General features: G+C 43.6%; 1 protein-coding gene across 1 annotated transcript in view; it reads right to left on the bottom strand.

The window, feature by feature from the left end:
- The window catches only part of LOC146371298 (protein NLRC3-like), an 85,619-nt gene that overhangs the window by 42,318 nt on the left and 21,024 nt on the right, over window positions 1–22,277 (bottom strand). The window contains exon 4 of the mRNA XM_084907810.1: window positions 8,292–8,370. Coding sequence (XP_084763936.1) covers window positions 8,292–8,370 — 79 coding nt within the window. The remainder of the gene's footprint in view (window positions 1–8,291; window positions 8,371–22,277) is intronic.

The raw sequence follows: 22,277 nt of genomic DNA, 5'->3' as shown, positions 1-22,277 counted from the left end.
ATGCTGATTTTTTTTAGAGAGTCTTAGCTTACATTTCATATTTTCAGTTGTTACCCTCCACGGCTAAACAAACTCTCTAAATCGGTTTCAATTGTGTACTGATGAACACAACAATGGACATAAGGAGCTTCTTTCAAAGAAAAAACTCAGGTAGATGTTATTTTATATACTATGCTTTGGATGTTGTTCAGTATATCTATGCAAAACAAGAGGAATTTCAATACACAGCAGTATATTCACAGTTGAAACCAGATATTTACATACACTTTAGGGCAGCGGTCCCCAACCCCCGGGCCTCGGACCGGTATCGGTCCGTGAGTCGTTTGGTACCGGGCCGCGAGAGTTGAGGCTCAGGTGTGAAATGTATGGTTTTCAGGGTTTTTATCGGTTTTCAGCGTTATTTTGTTATCGTTTTGATCGTTAACTCAGTTTTCCTGGGTCTTTTCACGTGTGTTATGAATAAATCTTCTTTTTTTCGGTACCGGTACTAGTTTTATTTTGTTGTATTTATCCGCGACACCTTAAAGGCCGGTCCGTGAAAATAAACCAGGCATAAACCGGTCCGTGGCGCAAAAAAGGTTGGAGACCGCTGCTTTAGGGAGAAAACATAAAAACTTTTTTTTACTGTTAGACATCAATTTAGAGTAAACTTTTGTTTTAGATAAATAAATGTTGAAATATCTTTTGAATTAGTTAAATGTCAGAATAAAAAGAGGGAGCTGTCTATTTTAATCACTTTCATCAAATTTAGGAGTACATATACACTAAGTTTATTGCTAATTAATAAGAAAACTCCAGACGATTCCATTCTGAGCTGAAGAAGCTTCTGATAGGTTAGTAGAGTCCATGTGAGTAAATTGGTGGCACACCTGTGGATGCAAATAAGGCAAAACACAGAGCCTGTTTCTGTGACATGGGAAAAGCAAGAGACGTCAACCAAAACACCTGGAAAAGAATTGTGGAGCTCCATAAGTGTGGCTCAGAATAAAGTTAACAAATATGTTTTTATATTTATCAATCTAAAAAAATAAACATTTAGTCTGATTTGATTTTACAATTTAAAAAGTGTTTGTGTTTTTATCTGAAGAGTACATAAATATCTGGTTTCAACTGTATATTTGATGATGTTGGTGTTTGGCTTGATTGTCAGCACAAAGAGGGAGAGAGGAACAGAGAGGGAGAGAGAGAGAGGGAGAGAAAGGGAGAGAGAGGAACAGAGAGAGAGAGAGAGAGAGAGAGGGAGAGAAAGGGAGAGAGAGGAACAGAGAGAGAGAGAGAGGGGGAGAGAGAGGAGCAGAGAGAGAGAGAGAGGGAGAGAGAGGAGCAGAGAGAGAGAGAGAGGGAGAGAGAGAGGGAGAGAGAGGAACAGAGAGAATGAGGACAGAACAGAGATGGAACAAGAGCAGGTGAGACACACATGTTAGTCACATGGTTGTTTGCCAAAACTCATCAGAACATGTATGTACCTAGTGTTTCTTTTTAGATACCATTTGTTACTTTTCAAATTCTATATTTATTAAGTTATGCAGGTTTGTTTGCACAACAAGGCTAAATAATTATATAAACATTTCTCAATCTAAATATTGTACTTTGGTAGAATTAAAAAATAAGTGTAGTGCAGGTCTATGATGATTTTTAGTGCTACTAACATCTAGTTCTGATTCTGGTTCTGTCTTGTTTACTGTTGTAGTCCTGTTTTGATTCCGGATCAGTTCTGGGTCTGGTTGAATTGGGGTTTAGTCCCTGTGTCTTGATACAGGCCCGACTTTGTTCTGCCTTGCTGCTTAATTAAAAAACTAGTTTAAGGTGTCATGTATGTATGTGTGTGTATGTATGTATATATATATATATATGTGTATGTGTGTGTATGTATATATGTGTATATGTGTGTATGTATATATGTGTATATGTGTGTATGTATATATGTGTGTATGTGTATGTATATATGTGTGTATGTGTGTATGTATATATGTGTGTATGTGTGTATGTATATATGTGTGTATGTATATATATATGTGTGTATGTGTGTATATATATGTGTATGTGTGTGTATATATATATATATATATATATATATATATATATATATATATATATATATATATATATACACATGTGTGTGTGTGTGTGTGTGTGTATATATATATATATGTGTGTGTGTGTATATATGTGTGTGTGTGTATATATATGAAGTCATTCTTTTTTGAACAAAACTCAAAACAGACCATAATAATCTTTCAATCATTTCTACCCTCACTTAATTTCCTTTCGCTGCTCAGCTCTCACAAAGTGGCTCAGTTATGCTCCAATCACTCCATATTGTGGCCAATCACATGCGAGGATATAGGATAATATCATTATGTGAAAAACAGAGAGGGTGAGAGACGCGACAGTCAGGTGGAGCATCCGTCTGTCCTCTCAGTAAGTGAGTGAGACAGTAGACAGCGGTGAGGAGGGCTGTGCGAAAGCAAAAACACATAAATATGCCTGACACCCGTAAACGAAGCAGTCTTGGTCTCGTCTCAACTTGGTCTTGGTCTTGGTCTTGTCTTGGTCTCGATACCCTCTGGTCTTGGTCTTGTCTTGGTCTCGGATTAGGCGGTCTTGACTACAAGTCTAGCGTGGCCCCCGCAGCACTAGGCAAGGCAGAGGCTGGGCAAGGCGAAGCGGAAGCGGGACCAGGCGAAGCGGAAGCGGGACCAGGCGTCGATGCAGCGGAAGCGGGACCAGGCGTCGATGCAGCGGAAGTGGGACCAGGCGTCGATGCAGCTGAAGCGGGACCAGTCGTCGATGCAGCTGTTGGTGGCCGGACAGGCTCCTCGGGCCCCCCAGGCTCCTTGGGCCCCCCAGCAGATGAGGCAGGTTGCCGGACAGGCTCCTCCGGCCCTCCAGCGAAAACAGTCCCAAAACCAGCGGGTACCGGGGTCCCTGGCACACACAGGGCGGAACCAGCAGGCACGCGGGCCTCTTGCAAACAGTGTAGACTGCAGCTGCGCGGAGCACCGACCCTGCTCAGGCAGCAACAACCAGGTGCAGTCCTCAGCTGGGTTCTTAGCCTCCAGGGGTCCAGAGTGGGCTTAGGGTTGAAACTCAGCCTCTGGGGAGGCCCTGGAGTGAGTCACAGCCAGCTTTTGAGGAATCTTTGCATTATTAATTGGTTGGTCTCTCTGCTTACAATTCTTTATAGGTTGAATAGACATAACTTGCTGTGCAGGAGGAGTAGGTAGGTGAAGGTGATGGCTGAATAGGTGGCTGAACTGAGGGCGACAGAAGGAATGGTTGAGCTGATAATGGTGATGAAGTTGGAGTAGGAGGTGGAGTAGATGACTGAGCTTGAGGCCGGGCGGCTAACTGAGCTTGAGGCCGGGCGGCTAACTGAGCTTGAGGCCGCTGTGTAGGTGATACTGGAAACTGGGTTGAAGGTAGCTGAGCAGTAGACGGAACAGGTGATAAGCAGTCATTGTACTTTGCCGTACAGAACATTACCCCTGAGTAGACAGTCCCACAGTTCAAACCAATACTATTGTCCTGTCCACTCACCACAGCCGGCCACTCTGAAATCCCTAGGTCCGACTGTGGTGAGGAGCGTTGACGGCCTGAGCGCCGTTTCCCTTGTGAAGGCTGTGTTGACGGGCCGGGCAGAGCATCCTCCGTTTTTAACAGAATGCATACTCAGAATAACAAAAGCACAAAGAAACACAAAACACTGAGTCGGCAGACTCAGGACCATGACAATATGTAAGGATGCTCTATCTGCAGCTTAAATGGACTTTATGGAACATTTATCAGATCTGTTGAGTTGAACAGGAGAGCCATTTTCTCTACTATAATTTTCACCTTAGTGTTAATGCATCATGCATTTTACGATCTCTCATCAGCTGGCTGTAGGTAATGCATATAGTGCATTGTATGACCATACATTGCTATTTGGAGTTCAGGATCCTTTGTGTTTTTAAACATTTAATTACTGTGGAGATCAGGGAAATTATTTTACTGCTATTGTTAATAATCATCATTACCATTGCATTAATAATATAATCTACAGTATTGATATTGCATTCAGATGTTTAAACAGTGTGTGTCTTTCAGAAAGACTAAGTGGGAGGCAGACAGGAAATCGCAGGGTTGCAGAGCGTGCTTTTGCAGAACTGAAACCGAGAGCAGAGTCTAAGTGCAGGTTATTCTGAGGAGCTGGTTAGACGAGGCTATTTGAATAACCAGGTTGTTCATTGTTATCTTTTATTTCATTTATATCTTTTATTAAGCTGTTAGTAGAGGTTCTTGATTATAACATTTATTCAACATAGTACATATAGTTTCAGTTAGGTTGTTACACATAAGGATGAGCCTCTGTTCTGGTGAAAGGTCAGAAGTGCAACGGGTGAGATGAGAGAGCATTTGAGGACGACATATACACACACATTAGTTAGTTAGACTCATTTATAGGTGAGAGGTTAGCCATGTCTGCTTGTAACTGTGAAATTGTCTCTGCTAAAAGAGGAACAGTTTCTTGTTATCTCTGCAAAAAGAGGAACAGTGTCTTGCAGGATGAGTGTCTTGTGACGAGAACTGGAAGTCAAAAGGTTGACAGGAGACAATGTTCTTTTTAAACTGTGTTAAAAGTCATTGTGGTTTTGATGTGACCTACAGGGAGTGCAGAATTATTAGGCAAGTTGTATTTTTGAGGAATAATTTTATTATTGAACAACAACCATGTTCTCAATGAACCCAAAAAACTCATTAATATCAAAGCTGAATGTTTTTGGAAGTAGTTTTTAGTTTGTTTTTAGTTTTAGCTATTTTAGGGGGATATCTGTGTGTGCAGGTGACTATTGCTGTGCATAATTATTAGGCAACTCAACAAAAAACAAATATATACCCATTTCAATTATTTATTTTTACCAGTGAAACCAATATAACATCTCCACTTTCACAAGTATACATTTCTGACATTCAAAAACAAAACAAAAACAAATCAGCGACCAATATAGCCACCTTTCTTTGCAAGGACACTCAAAAGCCTGCCATCCATGGATTCTGTCAGTGTTTTGATCTGTTCACCATCAACATTGCGTGCAGCAGCAACCACAGCCTCCCAGACACTGTTCAGAGAGGTGTACTGTTTTCCCTCCTTGTAAATCTCACATTTGATGATGGACCACAGGTTCTCAATGGGGTTCAGATCAGGTGAAGAAGGAGGCCATGTCATTAGTTTTTCTTCTTTTATACCCTTTCTTGCCAGCCACGCTGTGGAGTACTTGGACGCGTGTGATGGAGCATTGTCCTGCATGAAAATCATGTTTTTCTTGAAGGATGCAGACTTCTTCCTGTACCACTGCTTGAAGAAGGTGTCTTCCAGAAACTGGCAGTAGGACTGGGAGTTGAGCTTGACTCCATCCTCAACCCGAAAAGGCCCCACAAGCTCATCTTTGATGATACCAGCCCAAACCAGTACTCCACCTCCACCTTGCTGGCGTCTGAGTCGGACTGGAGCTCTCTGCCCTTTACCAATCCAGCCACGGGCCCATCCATCTGGCCCATCAAGACTCACTCTCATTTCATCAGTCCATAAAACCTTAGAAAAATCAGTCTTGAGATATTTCTTGGCCCAGTTTCAGCTTGTGTGTCTTGTTCAGTGGTGGTCGTCTTTCAGCCTTTCTTACCTTGGCCATGTCTCTGAGTATTGCACACCTTGTGCTTTTGGGCACTCCAGTGATGTTGCAGCTCTGAAATATGGCCAAACTGGTGGCAAGTGGCATCTTGGCAGCTGCACGCTTGACTTTTCTCAGTTCATGGGCAGTTATTTTGCGCCTTGGTTTTTCCACACGCTTCTTGCGACCCTGTTGACTATTTTGAATGAAATGCTTGATTGTTCGATGATCACGCTTCAGAAGCTTTGCAATTTTGAGACTGCTGCATCCCTCTGCAAGATATCTCACTATTTTTGACTTTTCTGAGCCTGTCAAGTCCTTCTTTTGACCCATTTTGCCAAAGGAAAGGACGTTGCCTAATAATTATGCACACCTGATATAGGGTGTTGATGTCATTAGACCACACCCCTTCTCATTACAGAGATGCACATCACCTAATATGCTTAATTGGTAGTAGGCTTTCAAGCCTATACAGCTTGGAGTAAGACAACATGCGTGAAGAGGATGAAGTGGACAAAATACTCATTTGCCTAATAATTCTGCACTCCCTGTATGTATGAAGTGTATCTGTGACGCATGAGGGGGCGTCAGTAAATTCAAACCCTGATGGTATAAAAAATCTGTTTGTTTTGAGTAGTCGGAGATCAGCCCTGTCTGCGAACAGGCGCTGGTCTTCCCACGCATGTATTTCATTAAAATCAATTGTTTGACCAAGTTCTGGACCAATGGTTGTTTGTACTCTCCTCCTCAATTTTTGAACCTTAACATTACTTATCAATATTATTACTTGGTCATAGTATTTCCAGCTAAATAATATTAGTTATCATTCCCTACAGCTTACACTAATACTATTTTTGTACAAGCTCTGGTTGTATAGTCCATATGGATGATCATAATTTATCTTTTATAGATTACCATACAAATGTCTCCATAGAATTTCAGTCAGTGTAATATTAAGCTGCTTATGTCATTAATAGAACCCATGACTGCCCTTCAACCACTTCACTGGCTTCCTGTGAAATATCACTCTGATTGTAGATTCTGCTTCTTCTTCAACGTCTCTCCATAAACTCACGCCTCCGTATCTGATCTTCTGTATATTACCACTCCTTATAGTACTCTGAGATCCTCATCTCTGCTCCTGTTATTTTCCTATCTGCTCATATTACCCTCCAGTGCTTTTAGCCGAGTGTCCACTGGAACTTTATCCCAAACCACATTCACAACATTAGTTCTCTCCCTACATTAAAAGTAGCCTTAAAACACATTCATTTTATGGAGTATTCACTACACTACTACCCAAAAATATATGTCGAAAGATTCTCAGTCATCCAGGTCATCGTAGTCTAAGGAGCTTGGAAAGAAAAGCATCTTAAAGATGTTTCATCCAAGATGCTTCTTCACTTCTACAAGCAATTGTTGGAGAGTCCCATATTTAAGCCCTATGGGAGTGTCCCCGAACAGGGCCGTGGTCCCGCAAGAGACCTCTCTTATTATATTAAATATAAGAGAAATAGAGAACTTGAAAAGAGAAATTAATATTGTCATGGTCCCCGCACCTCACCAGCTGACATCAGTCAGACGCCTTGTTTTGTTTTTTCTCCCTCTCTCGCCTCTGCTCTCTCTTTCTCGCTCACTCTCTCCCGTCTCTCTTTCTCCTGCCAGGACAGAGCTCACTGCGGGCTCACGCACCTAGGGATGATCAGCACACTTGCCGCTGATTATGAATTAGAGTGCTACTTAAGATGGCCGACCTGCTCTACTTGTCGCTGGATCGTTGAGCCATCAGCGTCAGTCGTCCAGCAACCTGCAAGTTTAACTCGTGAGTACGCCCGAACCTGGAGACTGACTGATTATCTGTATGTGTGTAGATTCCCCCTGCAACTGTTCCCTGTGCATGGTGACTGAGCGTGAGCCAGAGTGGTGGTGGAGAGAAGAGGAGCTGTTTGTGTTTAAGGAAGCCATGTGGAAATCTTCCCTCCCTGGACTCCTGCCCCTTTCACTCCTGGACCCTGGAACCCTGGCCCCTTTTCCCCAAACACCTTTGTATATATATTTCACTGTGGAGAGCACTGTAAATAAATTCACTCTTGTTTGAAGGAGTTTGTGGTCTGCGCCTGAGTCTGCTTCGCTAGCCGTGACAAATATAGCCACTACAGTGACCATGAAAACAATGAAAAAATATTGCTGTAAACAGTTTATTTTACAACATCACGAAACAAACGATAGCGTAATAGGAAATGACAGACTTTTTTTTATATCATCATCCGATATATTTATCGTTATATCGAACAGCCCTACTTCCAAGTGTTGTTACTCCTACAGTGATTTTGTTATTTAATTGCTTATCAGGTTTACTTGATTGTCTTAAAAGGCGTTTCTGAATAAAATGTTGTTTTATCCTTTTATTATTTGTGGCCTGCCCACCTGCCAAAATGTGCCATTTGCTTTTTTTCTAAAATGCGCTGATGTTAATGTTCAAAATGTAATATTTGCTGATGTTTTTGCAGTTTAGTGGAGGCACAATTCTAAACACATGTTGTTTAAAGGAAAGCTCGCTCTACCTTCTGAGCCAGAACCCAGCATGGAGATGACTATGAACAGAACAGATGTAAAAGAAGTTGTTGTACATGTACAGACCATAAAAATGGAGTCCAGGTGTGTTTGATGCTGTTGAGCAGACTGACCACTGGGAACCTCTAAGCTCTGCTGGTCCACTCTGTGAAGGAATCATCAAGAATTAGTTCAAGCACAGGATAAAGATCCAGTAGTTTTCTACCCAAATAACTTAATCTGAATCAGGTTTGTCAAGTTTTAAACTCTCAGATTGTGAAAATATGGTTCATTTTTAGTATGGTTTTTATGGACTTGGATGATGTCAGGGATGATTTTGAAGAAGCTCATAAGAAACATTACAACCTAAAATGCAACCTGCTGGTCCTAAAAAGAAGGAAAGAAAGAAAGAAAAGAACAAAAGAAATTAAAAAAAACCCCTCCCACTTCCACTTGATAATGCCTTGAGCTCTGTAGCGTATCTGACACAAAGACATAATGTCAGTTCTCTTATATTAACATTCTCATGTTATTGTAATATTATTTTGTCATCTGAACATAAACAGCATGCATCTACAATCCTGAAACCCTGAAAACAAAAGCTAAACAGTGATTTTTGGTTTTGTAAAAAACACTCTTAACAAAAATGGCTATTAGAAAATATGAACAGCTAAAGATTCAGTACCATCAAAGACTATGGTTATAGAGAACCTCGGCAATCAAAGATAGAAAAAACACAGATTTCAGTGTTTCTTGTATGTCTGCAATGTCACGGCAGATATCTTACTTAAACAGAACAGTAAATAGTAATAATCAAGTAAATACTGGACTAGACCATTAATGATAAAGACGTCTTTATGATTAATGGTCTAGTCCAGTATTTACTTGGGCGTGACTTAACCAATTAACCTATTAACCAACCTGTTATATGTCAGCTGGTTTATCTATGAAGATGTGATTGTTAATTTGAATTTATTTTCTTTGTCCTGTCTTTTATTTAAGCACACTTCTACTTTGTGTTACTATGACCCTGTTGAAGGCCACAAGCCAAAATGGGTTGGTCAGTCAAAAAAGTGGTTGATCTTCCCTTTATGTGTTGCTGGAATTCTTGCGTTGTTAGATCTCCTCCCATCCAGAGACATTTGAACAGTTTTGTTGACAAGTTAAGGAGTGCATGTGCTTTTCAGATATTGTACAGTATGACATCAAACATGCATTTTGGGATTTCTAATTAAGCATTGCAGTAATGATGTTTTTTGTTGGGGATTTTTTTATATCTAGTGCGTACATTTCAGGACCATTTAGTATTCAGATGACATATGTCACATTTCTAGTTTTGGTACTTTAAATATACAGTATCGCCAAACTGAATTCAAAGATAAGGTTAATATCCAAAGAGATACGGGAAAAGAGCTTGCATACAAAGATATTACTGCCTCTGATATTTTATTTCTAAAATATATGTACAGTTCATAATCTCATCTACGAAAAATTCAAATTCAAGTCAAGTTAAGTCAAGAAAGCCTTTATTTGTCACATGCAAGTTGCCCTGCAGCAAAATGGGACTTTCTTTCTTTTTCGATAAGCCAGGAACAAGCCAGCACCGATCAGCGAGAACCCTGTTATCATGGTTCCGAAAAGGTAGATGTCTTCAATGGGCCCTCCCGAACCCAGGCGTCTCGTCGAGAAGAGGGTGTCAATTGCATTCAGGGACCAGTTGATCAAATCCATAATTCCTCTTTTACGTTTTAGAGAACAGACTGTGAGACTCTTCCAGGGTAAAGGGAGAGAAGTAGACAAGACTAGACAGAGACATGAGAAAGCCAAGCAGAAAAGATAAGGGAAGGGTGTCATGATCCTGGGTCTTTTGACCCAGCATTTTGAGTTTTAGTTTATTTTGATGTTTATGGTTAGAAGCACTAATGAGAAAAACAGCAGTGCAACATTGTTGAAACTACTCGTGAGAAATCAGAAAAGTAAACTAAATACCAAACACACGTGACAACAGGTTACCAAAATAAACAAACTGATGGAGACTTAAAATGAGATTCCAGACCACTGGGCAAAAGAGAACTGATGAAGTATTCCTGACAAAATCTTTTCAGTAAAATTAATAATGGGATAATTCTGGTTCATGGAAATATTCCAATTTTTATGCTGGAGCTAAATAAGGCAGGTCTTTTAAAAAAGACAAATGCAGTATCATACAAAGGTTAGTACATCCCTCATGAACCTCTTGTTATGATCCTGGGTCATGTTGACCCAGCATTCTTAGTTTTTGTGTATTTTTGTATTTTGTTTTTTATTTAGGCCATGGTTCCTGGGTTGTCCTGTTAAGATGTTCCTTATTTGATTTCCCCTTGTGACTTTATGCCCTCTGTGCCCCTCTGTGTATCTGTGAGCTCTCGTTTCCCTCGTGTTTTATTCCATGTTTTCCCAGCCCGTTATGTCTGTGCTCTCCCCGTGCTCTCTCTCTCCTCCTGTCTGCGCCTTTGTGTCCTTCCTGTTTACTTTAACAGTCTCCCGTCAGCATGCGTCATGTTGTATTTACTCCTGTCCTGTCTCGTTATGATTATCTTTGTCAGCTGTGTTCCCCGTGTGCACCCACTCCCCTCGTTAACCCTCTGTGTATTTATGTCCGCGTCTCCCTCAGTTCTGTGTGGCATAAAATTCAAAGGAGGGTGGGAGGAATGAGAAACGCAGGACAGATTAGGAGGGAGGAGGTGAACATATCCAGACTGAGATTTGGACATACTGGCTTGAATAATACATTATTCATGATAGGGAAACATAGTACCGGGAAATGTGATTAGTGTGGGGTAGAGGAAACTATAGAACATGTCATATTGCAGTGTCAGTGGTATCAGGTTGAGAGGAGACAATTGATTCAAAATCTCATTAACCTAAAAATAAAACTGGATCTTGTTGATTTGTTGCGAAAGGAATCAGGAAGTAAAAGTTATCAGGCCTTATTTCAGTTTTAAAAAAAGAAAAAACAAACAAACTAAAAACCAGAAATAAACAACTTAAAAATAAAAACTCACAAAGAAAGAACAATACAGTATCCACATCTGAACCAAAGACTAAAACAGTGAAATGTGGATTATTAATTATTAGGTCTCTCCTCCAAGTCTCTGTTAGTACATGACTTAATAATTGATCAACAAATCGATTTACTCTGCCTTACAGAAACCTGGTTGCAGCAGGATGATTATGTTAGTTTAAATGAATCAACACCCCCGAGTCATTATAACTACCAGAAACCTCGAAGCACAGGCCGAGGGGGCGGTGTGGCAGCAATTTTTCACACCAGCCTATTAATCAACCAAAGACCCAGACAGACTTTTAATTCATTTGAAAGCCTGATGTTTAGCCTTGTCCACCCCAGCTGTAAAACTCAGAAACCAGTCTTACTTGTTACCATCTATCGTCCACCTGGGCCTTACACAGAGTTTCTGTCTGATTTCTCAGACTTTTTTATCTGATTTAGTGCTCAGCTCAGATAAAATAATTATTGTGGGTGATTTTAACATCCATGTAGATGCTAAAAATGACAGCCTCAACATGGCATTTAGTCTGTTATTAGACTCAATTGGCTTCTCTCAAAATGTAAAAGAACCCACCCACCACTTTAATCACACTCTAGATCTTGTTTTAACATATGGCATAGAAACTGAACATTTAACAGTGTTTCCTGAAAACCCTCTCCTGTCTGATCATTTCCTGATAACATTTACATTTACAATAATTGATTACACAGCGGTGGAGAGTAGATTTTATCAAAGTAGATGTCTTTCTGAAAGCGCTGTAACTAAGTTTAAGAATATAATCCACCCACTGTTATCATCTTCAATGCCCTGTACCAACATAGAGCAGAGCAGCTGTCTGAACGTTACTCCAACAGAGGTCGATCATCTTGTTAATAATTTCACCTCCTCACTACGTACGACTCTGGATACTGTAGCTCCTGTGAAAACTAAGGTCTGTAATCAGAAGTACCTGACTCCGTGGTATAATTCTCAAACACGTAGCCTAAAGCAGATGACTCGTAAGCTGGAGAGGAAATGGCGTGTCACAAATTTAGAGGATCATCATTTAGCCTGGAGAAATAGTTTGTTGCTTTATAAGAAAGCCCTCCGCAAAGCCAGAACATCTTACTATTCGTCACTGATTGAAAAAAATAAGAACAACCACAGGTTTCTCTTCAGCACTGTAGCCAGGCTGACAAAAAGTCAGAGCTCTTTTGAGCCAACCATCCCTTTAACGTTAACTAGTAATGACTTCATGAACTTCTTCACAAATAAAGTTTTTATCATTAGAGAAAAAATTACCAATAATCATCCCACAGATGTAATATTTTCTACAGTTAGACTCTTTTTCTCCAATTGATCTTTCTGAGTTAACTTCAATAATTACTTCCTCCAAACCATCAACGTGTCTTTTAGACCCCATTCCTACAAAACTGCTCAAAGAAGTCCTGCCATTAATTAATGCTTCGATCTTAAATATGATCAACCTATCTCTAATAATCAGCTATGTACCACAGGCCTTCAAGCTGGTTGTAGTTAAACCTTTACTCAAAAAGCATCTCTAGACCCAGCAGTCTTAGCTAATTATAGGCCAATCTCCAACCTTCCTTTATATCAAACATCCTTGAAAGAGTAGTTGTCAAACAGCTAACAGATCATCTGCAGAGGAATGGCTTATTGAAGAGTTTCAGTCAGGTTTCAGAGCTCATCACAGCACAGAAACAGCTTTAGTGAAGGTTACAAATGATCTTCTTATGGCCTCTGACAGTGGACTCATCTCTGTGCTTGTCCTGCTAGACCTCAGTGCAGCGTTCGATACTGTCGACCATAATATCCTATTAGAGCGATTAGAACATGCTGTAGGTATTACAGGTACTGTGCTGCAGTGGTTTGTATCATATCTATCTAATAGACTCCCATTTGTGCATGTAAATGGAGAGTCCTCTTCACACACTGAGGTTAATTATGGAGTTCCACAGAGTTCAGTGCTAGGACCAATTCGGTTTACATTATACATGCTTCCCCTAGGCAGCATCATTAGAAGACAGAGCATAAATTTTCACTGCTATGCAGATGCCACCCAGCTCTATCTGTCCATGAAGCCAGATAACACACACCAATGAGTTAAACTGCAGGAATGTCTTAAAGATATAAAGACCTGGATGGCCGCTAACTTTCTGCTTCTTAATTCAGATCAAACTGAGGTTATTGTACTCGGCCCTGAAAATCTTAGAAATATGGTATCTAAGCAGATTCTTACTCTGGATGGCATTACCTTGGCCTCCAGTAACGCTGTGAGGAACCTTGGAGTCATTTTTGACCAGGACATGTCCTTCAACGCACATATTAAACAAATATGTAAGACTGCTTTCTTCCATTTGCGCAACATCTCTAATGTTAGAGATGTTAAAGCTCACTCACTACTACACAGTCTGCATCTTGGGTCCATTACTAATCCACACACGGCCTGCCTCGGCACCCCGTGACAGTACAAACCAGCCACTATGGACCCAGCAGTTTGCAACCCTTCTGAGGAGCTAAAGGACGACATTCTTTTTACTGTGGAGAATCTTATCAGCCTGTGGCTGGAACACCCCCCGGAATAGTTTCGCAGCGCAGTGGAAAATCGGCTACAACGGCTCTTTTCCGGCCTGCCATAGCTATTGGAATTGCTTCCCCCAACCATGCAGGCCTTTCTCCACCTCACACCACACCTTCTCTCCGCCACTACTACCTCGCTGCCCGGCCCGTCGGAGCCGTCTGCGGGGAAGAAACGGCGATTGCGCCGCCGGCGCGCCACCCCACAGCCGGACGTTCGGACTTCTAAATCGCCGGCTGTGGTGAGTGAGGACTCTTTTTCTGTGTTGGACTGTGGAACTGGTTTTTCTGGGGCTATGTTTTGCGTGGCAGATAGTAATGTCAATAGCTTATTAGCTGATCAGCAGCAGCCATCTTCAGCTCAGTTAGCTGATCAGCAGCAGCCACCTTCAGCTCAGTTAGCCACCCAGCAGCCACTCTCGGCTCAGTTAGCTGCCCAGCAGCCACTCTCGGCTCAGTTAGCTGCCCAGCAGCCACTCTCGGCCCAGTTAGCTGCCCAGCAGCCACCTTCAGCTTTGTCACCAGTGCCTCCAGTGTCACTTTCAGTGCAGTCTCCAGTGCCTCCAGTGTCACTTTCAGTGCAGCCTCCAGTGTCACTTTCAGTTCAGTCTCCAGTGCCTCCACTGTCACTTTCAGTTCAGCCTCCAGTGCCTCCACTTTCAGTTCAGCCTCCAGTGCCTCCACTTTCAGTTCAGCCTGCAGTGCCTCCACTTTCAGTTCAGCCTGCAGTGCCTCCACTTTCAGTTCAGCCTCCAGTGTCACCCGTAGTTCACGCTCCAGCGTCTCCAGCGTCACCCGTAGTTCACGCTCCAGCGTCTCCAGTGTCACCCGTAGTTCACGCTCCAGTGCCCCCGCTACCCGTAGTTCACGCTCCAGTGCCCCCGCTACCTGTAGCTCCAGTGCCTCACTCTATGCAGGGAGAAAGTATAAGTTCCAATCAGGGAGTTTCTCGCACTTTAGCTGCTTCAGGCACCGTTATGCACTCCGGGGCCTCTCCAGAAGCTAGGATTCAGTCCCCAGCTGTTTCTGGACCCCTGAAGATTAAGCAGCCCTCAGAGAACTACTCCGTGTCAGCACTGTCTGGGCGGAGCCAGTGCTCAGCACAGCGCCCTTTGCCTTTGTGTCTGCCAGAGGACTCTGTGCCTGCTGGTTTTCTGATAGTCTCCGCTGGAGGGTCCGTGGGACTGCTCCGGCCTTCGTCTCCTGTCTCCGCTGGAGGGTCCGTGGGACTGCTCCGGCCTTCGTCTCCTGTCTCCGCTGGAGGGTCCGAGGGACCGCTCCGGCCTTTGTCTCGTGTCTCCGCTGGAGGGTCCGAGGGACCGCTCCGGCCTTTGTCTCGTGTCTCCGCTGGAGGGTCCGAGGGACCGTTCCGGCCTTTGTCTCCTGTCGATGCTGGAGGGTCCGAGGGATCCGTCCAGCCTGCTGCACCTCTACCTGCGGCTTCCACGCCGCCGCCTGCAGCGCCACCGTCTCCGGCTTCCACGCCGCCGCCTGCAGCGCCGTCATCCTCGTCTGGTCCAGCCTCCAAGTCTTCATCCTCGTCTGGTCCAGCCTCCGAGTCTTCATCCGCGTCTCGTCCAGCCTCCGAGTCTTCATCCTCGTCTGGTCCAGCTTCCGAGTCTTCATCCACGTCTCGTCCAGCCTCCGAGTCTTCATCCGCGTCTGGTCCAGCCTCCGAGTCTTCATCCTCGTCTGGCCCAGATTCAGAGTCTTCATCCTCGCCAGCTGCAGCCTCATCATCCTCGCCAGCTGCAGCCCCATCATCCTCGCCAGCTGCAGCCTCATCATCCTCGCCAGCTGCTTCTGCAGAAGCAGAAGCCTCCGCTTCTGCTTCAGCCTTTGCCTCGCCAGCTGCAGCCTCTACTTCAGCCTTTGCCTCGCCAGCTGCAGCCTCCGTGTCTTCGCCTTCAGCGTCGCCTGGTCCAGTCTCCATGTCTTCGCCTTCAGCGTCGCCTGGTCCTGCCTCCAGACTCCCTTCGCCTGAGTCGCCACCGCTGCCTTCCGCACGGTCGGCCTCCGGACCAGCTCCGTCATCTCCTTCACCAACGACGACGACGCCGCTGCCTTCCACGCGGCCGGCCTCCAGACTCCCTTCGCCTGAGTCACCACCACTGCCGTCCGCACGGTCGGCCCCCCGAACTGTTTCCACGTCGCCACCGTTGCCGTCCGCACGGCCGCCCCCCCGAACTGTTTCCGCGTCGCCGCCGCTGCCTTCCACACAGCCGGCCCCCTGAACTGTTCGGACTCCTGTGCTGTCGGCCTTCGGGCTGGCTCCCCGAGTTGTTCTTTTTTGGACTCATGTTTTGTTTTGGGACTTTCTTGTGCTCCGGTGTTATTTTGCTTCGAGCCCTCCTTCCTGGGCCCCCACCGGCCGCCCTGGGTGGGTCGTTTTTTGTTTTTTGGATGTTTTGTGGTTTTCTTGTGCTGGGCTGTCTGGAGCCAGCCCTTGAGGGGGGGTACTGTCATGGTCCTGGGTCGGTGACCCAGTGTTTTTGGTTATGTACTTTTACTTTTGATAGTTTTGTATTTTCTAGGGTTTAGTGGTGTTCCCTCTGTTTGGTGTCTTCCCTGCTTGTGCATTCCCTTAGTGTAGTAGGTCTCTGTGTTTAGTCCACGTCTCTGAGTCTGTGTCATTATGTGTGTGTTTCCTGTTTTACTTTGAAGGTCTCAGTCTTATGTCAGTGTGTTCTGTTTACGTTTCCCCTGCCTCGTCAGTTGTGATGTCTTCCAGGTGTGTTCCCCTCCTGCTTCCCATCCCCTGATTCCTGGCGTGTGTATTTATAGTGTGTGTTGCCTCGTCCTCGTTGCTGGTTCGTCTGTGTTTTTTCCTGTGCATTCTCCCCGCGTTGATCTCCCTGCAAGGTACCCTCATTCGTGTTCTGGTTTTGTGTTAAGTTCTAGTTTTCCCAGTTTAGAGTGTTTTCAGTTCTGCTTCTCGCCACCCTTTCTTTTGTGTTGAACTTCACCCGTTTTGTAAATAAAGCTCACTCACTACTACGCAGTCTGCATCTTGGGTCCGTTACTAATCCACACACGGCCTGCCTCGGCACTCTGTGACATCTTCCTTCTCTTACCCCAACCGGTCGCAGCAGATGGCCGCCCCTCCCTGAGCCTGGTTCTGCCGGAGGTTTCTTCCTGTTAAAAGGGAGTTTTTCCTTCCCACTGTCGCCAAAGTGCTTGCTCATAGGGGGTCATATGATTGTTGGGTTTTCCTTTGTATCTATGAAGCGCCTTGAGGCGACTTTTGTTGTGATTTGGCGCTATATAAATAAAATTGAATTGAATTGAACTGTGTTTGGCTCCACTAATTTGGTTTTCCCTGTGTCAGTTACTGTTCCTGTGCTTTGCTCTCCACCTCCAGTTCCTGTTCCCAGGGGAGCTCGGGCCCAGCTTTCCCTTGCACCCGTATCAGGTCCTCGGGTGAGGGTGGCTGAGGTCCAGCTGGTCCATGCTTCTGTCTCCAGCCTGGCAGAGCCTCCCGCTCAGTCTCTAGTTCAGTTTTTAGCTCAGTCACCAGCTCAGTTAGTAGCTCAGTAACCTGTTCAGTCACTGCCATCCTCTACTGGCAGCCTTTTTGAAACTCACAAAGCTGTGCTGACAAAGCCTGGACAGACTGTTTGCCCTGCACAGCCCCAGCTGTTGCATCCCAAGCCGGCTACATGCCCTGTGCAGCTACAGTTAGCGTCCGCTGTGCCAGAGGTCTCCGCACGTGCTGGCTCTGCATCTGTTCTCGCTGGGGGTTCAGGAGAACCGCTCCAGCCATCCCTCGTCTCTGCTGAGGGGTTCAGGAGAACCGCTCCAGCCATCCCTCGTCTCCGCTGGCTGTTCAGGAGAACCACTCCAGCCATCCCTCATCTCCGCTGGCCGCTCTGGTCAGCCCAGTCAGCACTTCCTCATCTCAGCTGGAGGATCCGAGGGGCCCGTTCAGCAGCCTGCCTCCGTTGGATGGTCCAAGACACCACCGTCTGGTCCTGCCTCGTCTGGTCCTGTGCCCACCAAGTTGTGAACTGTGTACTTTTGTGCTGTGCCCCCCCCCCCCGGGTCGACTTTCTGACCTCTTTGGACATTGCCTCCCTGGACTTCAGAATTTTCTGTTTTGGTTTAATGCTCCTTGTGTTTCGTTTGGTTTCGGGGGGAGGGGGGGGGGGTGATGTCATGATCCTGGGTCAAGTTGACCCAGCATTCTTAGTTTTTGTGTATTTTGTTTTTTTTATTTAGGCCATGGTTCCTGGGTTGTCCTGTTAAGATGTTCCTTATATGATTTCCCCTTGTGACTTTACCCCCTGTGTGCCCCTCTGTGTATCTGTGAGCCCTCATTTCCCTTCCTTGTGTTTTATTCCAGTATGCGTCATGTTGTGTTTGCTCCTGCCCTGTCTCGTTACAATTATCTGTGTCAGCAGTGTTCCCCGTGTGCGCCCACTCTCCTCGTCAACCCTCTGTGTATTTATGTCCGCGTCTCCCTCAATTCTCCCTCATGACTGTGTGCCCCTCCGTGTATTTCCTCGTGAGTCAGTTTCGTTAGAACTTCCGAGTTAAGTTTCATATTATTTTGTATCGCCTTTAACTTCTGTCAGCAATAAAGCTGTATTTTGAGTTCAGTCCCGTTTCCCGTGAGTTTGCATTTGGGTCCTCATCCTGCCTGCACACAGCCACATTATGACAGAAGAAGGCAACCACGACATGGACTCAGCAGCTCACAACCTCTCAGCTGAGCTTCGAGCGGACCTAGTGTATACAGTGGAGTATCATTGCCAAGAGTGGGTAGCGCTGCCAGTTCCAGAATACCAGGAGTTGTTAGCCACTCACTTAGAGAGGATGGTTTCCGGACTCCCCTGGCTATCGCGCGTTTCCCGTGAGTTTACGTTTGGGTCCTCATCCCGCCTGCACACAGCTGCATTATGACACCTCTTTTTTTTAAAATATTTTATTGTATCTTTCCATTTGGATAGACTGAAGATATGACACTTAGATACAATGTAGTAGTGTACAGCTTGTTTAAAAGTCTAAATTTGCCGTCTTATCAAAATAACACAACACAAAGCCATTAATGTCTAAAGCACTAGCAACAACAGTAAGTACGCTCCAAGTGAACATGCCTAAAGTCCCAATATTTTCTATGGATTCCACCAATATTTTCTGACACTGTCTTAACTCACTTAGGTGTGTAGTTCATTAGAGCTTCAGAGTCATACATTGTATTAAAGAGTCATATCTTCAGTGTTGTCCCAATAGAAAGATATAAGCAAATATTTACAAATATGTGAGTGTGTACTTATGTTTTTGTGAGATACTGTAAATGTATATCAGTCATAACAATTGACAATCTGAGATTGTTCTGAGACAATCTCAGATCTGAGACACACACGCGCGTGCACATATATGCATGTACACTGGCACGGACCTACATTCAAAAAATGAAATTGGGTGGTTGTACAAGATTCAAACTTGTAATTTGAATTAAATAATTTCATGTTTCTATGGTGAACATAATTAAATCATGTAGCATCTGCATGAAATTCAGCAACTTAATTTGTTCTTGTTGAGATAACATGATACAATCTAGTAAGAGTGGTTAGTTGCCTGGAAATTCACAAGATCACATTAGATGTCAAACTGGAGGAAAATCGCTGGAGTTTTAATAGGCAGACAACTACACCCACACCACGTGTATGCTATCGCTATTTATTGTAGTTTAACCTGTCAAGGACAAGAAATGTACAGAAAATTCTGCATCAAGCCTTGTAATCATAGCTTTCCTAATTTTGTTAAGCCTGGCTTGACAGCTGTGATTGTTAGTGCTGTTGCCTCACAGCAAGAAGGGCCTGGCTTCAAATCCACAATCTGGCTGGTTTGCAGTGTGTAATTAGAGTTCGGTTAATTGGTGATTCTAAATTACCCATGAATGTAAGTGCAAATGGTTGTTTGTCTCTATGAAATCATCAACCCACATATTGGTTCATTAAGCAAGACTAGCAGTAATTGCCTTGATTAACAAAGTAGTTGTTCAAACAACAAGATTTCATTGCATTTTCCTAAAGTTTTTAACTTGTGTTGAATGAATTAACCCTTTAAGACCTACCATAGAAGTCCGCCAGAGCTTATATTATATTTTTACATGCTGTGGAGCCATTTTTGGGAGCATTTCAAGTTGCTATACATCAATACAACCATTATAGCCAAGATTTTAATAATATGTATGCATTAAGTGCATAGTAATTACATAAATTGTAAAAAAGTGCAATAAACTACAAAAAAATTGAAAATCGTTTTTGCTTTTTTAACATATATTTCTAGTTAGAGAAATTTAAGAGGCTTATCCCTCAAAACTGTAAATACAAAAAAGTTGCACAAAATAGTTTCCCACCACAGGAAATTTATTTTGAGTGTCTTCATAGTTTTCTTTTTGAAATACACCAATTTTTATATACTGCAGGAAAAACGAAAATAAATATTATACTGCAAATTTGCAAAAAAGCAGCATATGCATTAAATAAACTATTTCCAGCAGTGCAATATGAGTCCTAAGCATCCCAGAAACGACACAGAAAGTCATAAAGTCAAACATAACTTTTAAAAACACCAGTATAAACTCATCAGGCTCTGATTGTAAAAAAACTACATTTCCGCGAAAATGACATCACTTCCGGTTTCGAGCAGGTAATGGCGGACATGCAAAAGTTCGCGCTGACGTCTATTCCAACGTAGGAAGTGTTATGAACAGCTGATCGGATCGGCAAAGCGTGTTTCTGGAATATTATGTTTTTGTTGCTGCAAGTGCTTTTTATGCAGTTTTTGCAAAGCTATATGTGGAAGGAAACTGTGACTTAGGACAAGCTGATGGCATAAGATGCAAGTACAACTCCTCCGGTTTCATACGCAAAAAAATTTATTGCGCTAGCTTACGTGGTTGCAGAGCTACCGGGATTTAAAAATAGTTACGCAAAACAGAGCGTGCCCGCTCAGACCGGCTTTAAAGGGTTAAAACAAATTTGACTTTACATACTTCAGTAAATCACTTCAAGTCAATGTAAGTATACTACGTTGATCCAAGGTAGTCTGATTACTTTAAACCACCAAATGCCAAGTGTGTTGGTTTGATATTGGTTGGATTGAAGCGCCTTGAGGTGACTTTTGTTGTGATTTGGCGCTATATAAATAAAATTGAATTGAATTGATATGGTCAAAAATGGGGTTTTGGACTAGTTAAATCACGTGGAAAAAAAGTGCAATGATTACATTTTGTTCATCCAACAACAGATTTTTTGGAGAGTACACTCACCCCCTCACCCCCTCCAAACGCCTTGGAAGCTTATGTCTTCTATGTTGTAAGATGTGATGAATCATGTGCTGAGGTGTTTTTTTTTTTTTTTTTTTCTGTTCTCAAACTGATCTCCCTTTTGTACGGAGCCCCGCAGGGGACATGGGAGAAAAAAAAATTAAGACAGACTTTTGCGAGATCTCGCAAAACTAACTCGGGATCTCGCAAAACTTTTGCGAGCTCTCGCAAAAAAAACTCGGGATCTCGCAAAACTTTTGCGAGCTCTCGCAAAAAAAACTCGGGATCTCGCAAAACTTTTGCGAGCTCTCGCAAAACAAACTCGGGATCTCGCAAAACAAACTCGGGATCTCGCAAAACTTTTGCGAGCTCTCGCAAAACAAACTCGGGATCTCGCAAAACTTTTGCGAGATCTCGCAAAACAAACTCGGGATCTCGCAAAACTTTTGCGAGATCTCGCAAAAGTTTTAGCCGCATTCTTCGGACGCCGGCTCGAAGCCGACCGGGAGGTCGAGGCACGATGTGCCGGGAAAGCGGTGTTCCTCCCGGCTGTAGTAGGTCTCGAGCTAACGGGAAGAATGCGGCTAAAACTTTTGCGATATCTCGCAAAAGTTTTGCGAGATCCCGAGTTTGTTTTGCGAGATCCCGAGTTTGTTTTGCGAGATCTCGCAAAAGTCCGTCTTAATTTTTTTTTTCTCCCATGTCCCCTCCGGGGCTCCGTACTTTTGGAGCTCAGTCTGGGGGGAGTTTTTTTTTCTCTTTGTCTTTTCCTAATGATGTGCATTTTCCATTGTTATATTTCTCTGATCTGTCTTCCCCATGTGATGTTTATGTAATTTATGTATGGTCGGAAGGGTAAGATGGCACTGGTAATGGTCGGCAGTCTCAACCCAATTTCCTTCGGGGTTAACCTACAGGATCAATAAAGTTTTATTGAATTGAATTGATCATGACTGTGGTTTTACGTAACCTATCAGCACAATTTAAAAACTGGTATATATCACCTTGTTGCTTTGTCATCTTAAAGTGGTAATGTGATTGGCTTACCACAACTACTTTATTCTTCCTCAGTCAAACAGCAGCACTCATGCAATTGTTTTGCCCCCTTAGCTCCAGGTGTTGTGCCAAAAAATTATCAACTGCCAGAAAGTGATTGCCATGCGCGGGAGC

The sequence above is a fragment of the Perissodus microlepis genome, chromosome 16, assembly GCF_051167445.1.
Source record: "Perissodus microlepis isolate ML-2025 ecotype Zambia chromosome 16, ASM5116744v1, whole genome shotgun sequence".
Lineage (NCBI taxonomy): Eukaryota > Metazoa > Chordata > Actinopteri > Cichliformes > Cichlidae > Perissodus > Perissodus microlepis.
The sequence above is the reverse complement of the archived record's forward strand: the minus strand, read 5'-3'. Positions and strand labels throughout refer to the sequence as shown.